This window comes from Brachyhypopomus gauderio, chromosome 4 (assembly GCF_052324685.1).
Source record: "Brachyhypopomus gauderio isolate BG-103 chromosome 4, BGAUD_0.2, whole genome shotgun sequence".
In the NCBI taxonomy this organism is placed as follows: Eukaryota; Metazoa; Chordata; class Actinopteri; order Gymnotiformes; family Hypopomidae; genus Brachyhypopomus; species Brachyhypopomus gauderio.
In genome coordinates this window covers 35,522,583-35,527,582 of record NC_135214.1, presented here as the reverse complement: position 1 = coordinate 35,527,582, position 5,000 = coordinate 35,522,583, and the positions used below count along the sequence as shown (strand labels likewise).

At 44.2% G+C, this 5,000-nt stretch overlaps 1 protein-coding gene across 1 annotated transcript in view; it reads right to left on the bottom strand.

The window, feature by feature from the left end:
* The window catches only part of colgalt2b (collagen beta(1-O)galactosyltransferase 2b), a 40,037-nt gene that overhangs the window by 21,557 nt on the left and 13,480 nt on the right, over nucleotides 1–5,000 (bottom strand). Inside the window, exons 2-3 of the mRNA XM_077004315.1 lie at nucleotides 1,277–1,387; nucleotides 521–638 (exon numbers count right to left, since the gene is read on the bottom strand). Coding sequence (XP_076860430.1) covers nucleotides 521–638; nucleotides 1,277–1,387 — 229 coding nt within the window. The remainder of the gene's footprint in view (nucleotides 1–520; nucleotides 639–1,276; nucleotides 1,388–5,000) is intronic.

The following is a 5,000-nucleotide window of genomic DNA, read 5'->3' as shown; positions in this document are numbered from 1 at the left end:
GAGAAAGAGAGAGGGAGGGAGAGAGAGAAAGAGAGAGAGAGAGAGAGGGAGAGAGAGAGGGAGGGAGAGAGAAAGAGGGAGAGAGAGAGGGAGTTATAAAAAGAGGTTATCACTGTCCACAAACTGGGAGAGAGAGAGAGAGTGAGAGAGAGAGAGAAAGAGAGGGAGGGAGAGAGAGGGAGGGAGAGAGAAAGAGGGAGAGAGGGAGGGAGTTATAAAAAGTGGTTATCACTGTCCACAAACTGGAGAGAGAGAGAGAGAGAGAGAGAGAGAGAGAGAGAAAATGGGAGGGAGAGAGGGAGGAGTTATAAAAAGAGGTTATCACTGTCCACAAACTAGAGAGAGAGAGGGAGATAGAGGGAGAGAGAGAGGGAGGGAATTATAAAAAGAGGTTATCACTGTCCACAAAATGGGAGAGAGAGAGAGAGAGAGACAGAGAGAGTTATAAAAATTCACACAAGTTAGTTCAATGAAGAACTATTTTCTGACATCCAGTGGTGGAAGGATACAGGACTCTCACCAGTATGTAGTCAGCCCAGTGGTGGCGAGCTGCTTTCAGAGCGGCTTGGCGGAGCTTGAGCAGGTGGTTGAAACGTGATGGAGGCCAGTGCTTTGGGCCCCACTCATCCGTATACGCGCTACACACAGCAGCACCACAAAACACTGCTAGCTCTGTCCCAGGCATGGCTGGAATGTGTGTGTGTGTGGTGTGTGTGTGTGTGTGTGTGTGTGTGTGTGTGTGTGTGTGTGTGTGTGTGCATATACTTTCTGTCTGTAAGATTCCACTAGGGTATCATGAGTTAAAGGAAAGCAGATTCCAAATGTTATAGATTCTAAAACTCCCAGAATTGCAGTTTCTACCACTGCAGATCAAACCTCAGGGTCCATGGAAAAATGCCAACCACACCTATCCAATATGGCCACTGTTCTAGAATTGGCCACTGTTCTAAAATTGGCCACTGTTCTAGAATTGGCTACTGTTCTAGAATTGGCCACTTTTCCACAACGCCACTCTGGATAGAGTTTCATTCATTCTTGGTCTCCATGATGTGGAATTAGCTAAAACTTGCTGAAAGGTGTCGTGATTGTATTAATGTATTTATTCACACTGGCTGTAAGGTGTTGTCTATTTATGGGTGACTTGTCCCTGTTTGTTCAACATGTAGTATGTAGTATGCAGTATGTAGTATGCAGTATGCAATATGTAGTATGTAGTATGCAATATGTAGTATGTAGTATGCAGTATGTAGTATGTAATTTTAATGTAGTATGTTACCTTGGTTCCTCCATAGGTCTCCATTCCATGTAGTGGTATCTCCTCTGAGCCTCCTTCAGCCACTCCCTCAGCATGGCTGTAGTGTTGTCCACATTGTGGTCTGTCGCTGCCCTGCAGACGCAACAGAATAATACTTCAATTATTGCATTTCAAAATTATTGCATATAGCAGACAATGTTGTCTAAAGCATTCTTGTGTAAATCTACACACACAATGCACACACACACACACACACACACACACACACACACCATCATGTTTCCATCAGCATTAGGGCTGGGTATCGATTCAAATTCCAAGAATCGATCCGATTCCGATTCTGAAAATTAAGAATCGATTTATTTCGATTTAATCCGATTTAATCGATTTGATCCGATTCGATCCAATTCGGGGTTTAGTGTTATTAAAAATGTATTTGAGCTGTTTCCTGACTATGTACAGAAGCAACATGTTAAAACTAGTATTATATCGATATTAATCAGCAAATAGTTACTGGTAGTTGGTAGTTACTGATGGCTGGAAGACTGGTGAAAAGGGTAATCATAAATCTACCTTCAAGAAAGGTAATCCAGGACAATAAACAGAGGACATCTTTGAGGTGTCTATGTCTGCAACAGTGGACTCCTACTGGGACACGAACCAGTGCATTATTATTATGATTGAAATAATTAAGAATTCACCCAAAAGCTGTTGCTACCAAATGCATTTTTATTTTAAAAGTGCTCACACTTAATAAACTGAAAGTATAAAATGTAAACGTGTATTTTTCTTTAAAGTGAGAATATAAGAACAGAACTGTCATGTTACGGTCCCCGACCCCTCCCTGTTGGGCGTGTGTTAACGTTGTCTGCGTCTGTGGATCTCCGTGGGTGTGGGTGCGTCTTGTGATAATCCGTCTCACCTGTGGCTCTCGTCATCACGTGGAGTTTATGTGGTTTGTCTACTTAATGTGCGTTCGCGCAGCGTCCTGTGCTCGTCGTTGTTTGAGTCACACATGTTCTATGTAAATGTGTTTTATGTGCGCTGTCTGTGCTTCGGTAAATGTAATAAACGTAACGATTTGGAAAGTGCAAAGGATTCTGTCTCGTCCATCGCCTTGCGCCCAACGTTACAAGAACATTTTAAACTTTTTTAAACTGTAAAAACACTGGGTAAACTGTCAGTGACATGGACTAACTGTAAATAGTCACTGACACTGGATAAACTGTCCTTCTGTTTTTAGATTGCCGATTTGACTATCGTCTTTACCGGCACTGTCCGACGCCATGTTGTTTTACAGTTAGTTAGACCGAGCACGCCTGCGTGAATTCAGTGACGAGGCGGGGGTAAAAGTTCACTAAAAAATCGATCTTTGGACGTACAAATCGATTATCAGATCGTCATATGCGAATCGATTCTGAATCGGAAAATCGATTTTTTCACCACAGACCTAATCAGCACCCTCACACTGCCATCTGCAGCTCTCCTCTGCAGTGCAGTTCATCTGTACAGATGATCTGTACCAGGTGACACCAGGTCACAGCAACAACAACAAAGAACATTTTTAGTTACTATTTATAAAAGAAAGAGTGTTGCAGCCTGGGTTTTTCTACACACACACACACACACACACACACACACACACACACACACACACACACACACACACACACAGTGAGTCAGCGAGAGAGGTTGCACAGTGGAATGTTCTGGAGCATAAATGCGGAGGAAAAAATAATAATCCTAAAAACAAAGGTAAACAGCTTTCCTAGATGTTCTCATCTGGGTCTGCAGCACCGATGTGTGTGTGTGTGTGTGTGTGTGTGTGATGCCTCACTCCATACTGCTTAACTGGTGTGTGTGTTCCTGTAAAATCACAGGTATTCTGATACGTGGACTATAAACCTGTCTGTCTCTCTGCTCTCTCTCTCTCTCTCTCTCTCACTCTCACTTCCTGTACCCATCTTGTACAGACACCCTCACTTTCTCTCACTGTCTTTCTCATGCAGCATCAGCTCAGGAATGGAGAACAGTAGGGAATACCTGTTCACTGTCAATCATATACAGTAAACCTCAGACAAAGTCTCTCTCTCTCTCTCTCTCTCTGTCTGTCTGTCTCTCTCTGTCTGTCTGTCTCTCTGTCTGTCTGTCTGTATGTCTCTCTCTCTCACCCTCTCATAGATATTTCAGAGATATTCCAAATGGTGTCTCTAGACTACACACACACACACACACACACACACACACACACACATATGCAAACATTACATTACCTCCAATGACTGCCTTCAGGAGAGCTCATGTGAGAAGGAGTTCTTGTCAGTTACACCACAGTTAAATGTGTATACACGCACACTCTACTGTCAGAGAACACACACGCCCCTAGTTGTTTATACATCCCTGTGTTATTTATTCAGAAACACACACACACACACACATTAACCCTCAAACAGTTGGGTCTGGTCATGACAGCTTAATCAGACGACGAGGCCGATTCAGGTGGAGCAGGATGCTACGCAGATATCATTTCTCTGGGTGTGTTTGTTTGTGTGTGTGTGTGTGTGTGTGTGTGTGTGTGTGTGTGTGTGTGTGTGTGTGTGTGTGTGTGTGTGTGTGTGTGTGCGCGTGTTTTATGAGCATGTGAGACCAGATGGTATTAGACTTGATAATGGGTCTGAGTCTTTATCACTGGTTCCCTACACCTGAAACATGGTTATAGGTGGATATTTTCCTCTCAAACAATCCACTGTGTGAATTACAACTGTTAGACATCTCAGAAAATAACCATCCACAGCATGAGGGCATACAAATGTGTGTGTGTGTGTGTGTGTGTGTGTGTGTGTGTGTGTGTGTGTGTGTGTGTGTGTGTGTGTGTGTGTGTGTGTGTGTGTGTGTGTGTGTGTGTGTGTGTGAGGAAGAGAAGCTGGGAAGGGGTTGGTAGGGGAAAATAATGAGAGAGAAATATTTTTCTATATTTTCTCTCTTTAGTTGTCTTCTGAGCCCAGTTGAAACTGCAGTACCGCTATCAGATTACAAACACAGCACAGAAACACAGCATAGAAACACAGCAAAAAAACACAGCATAGAAACACAGGACAGAAACACAACATAGAAACACAGCACAAAAACAAAGCAAAAAACACAGCATAGAAACAGCACAGATACACAGCACAGAAACACAGCAAAGAAACACAGCACAGAAACAAAACACAGAAACACAGCATAGAAACACAGCATACAAACAGCAAAGAAACAGCACAGAAACACAGCATAGAAACACAGCACTCCACAATAATGAAAAGACAAAAGAAATAGAATAATCTTAGGCACTTTACAAGGGTTATAGAGACAGACACAAAGACAGACAGAGGGAGGTGTATGGGAGGTGTGAGGGAGGTGTGAGGAGGTGTAGGGGAGGTGTGAGGGAGGTGTGAGGAGGTGTAGGGGAGGTGTGAGGGAGGTTGTGAGGGAGGTGTAGGGGAAGTGTGAGGAGGTGTAGGGGAGGTGTGAGGGAGGTTTTGGGGAAGTCTGAGGAGGTGTGAGGGAGGTGTTGGGGAGGTGTAGGGGAGGTGTGAGGAAGGTGTTGGGGAGGTCTGAGGAGGTGTAGGGGAGGTGTGAGGGAGGTGTTGGGGAGGTCTGAGGGAGGTTGTGAGGGAGGTGTTGGGGAAGTCTGAGGAGGTGTGAGGGAGGTGTTGGGGAGGTGTGAGGAGGTGTGAGGAAGGTGTTGGGCAGGTGTAGGGGAGGT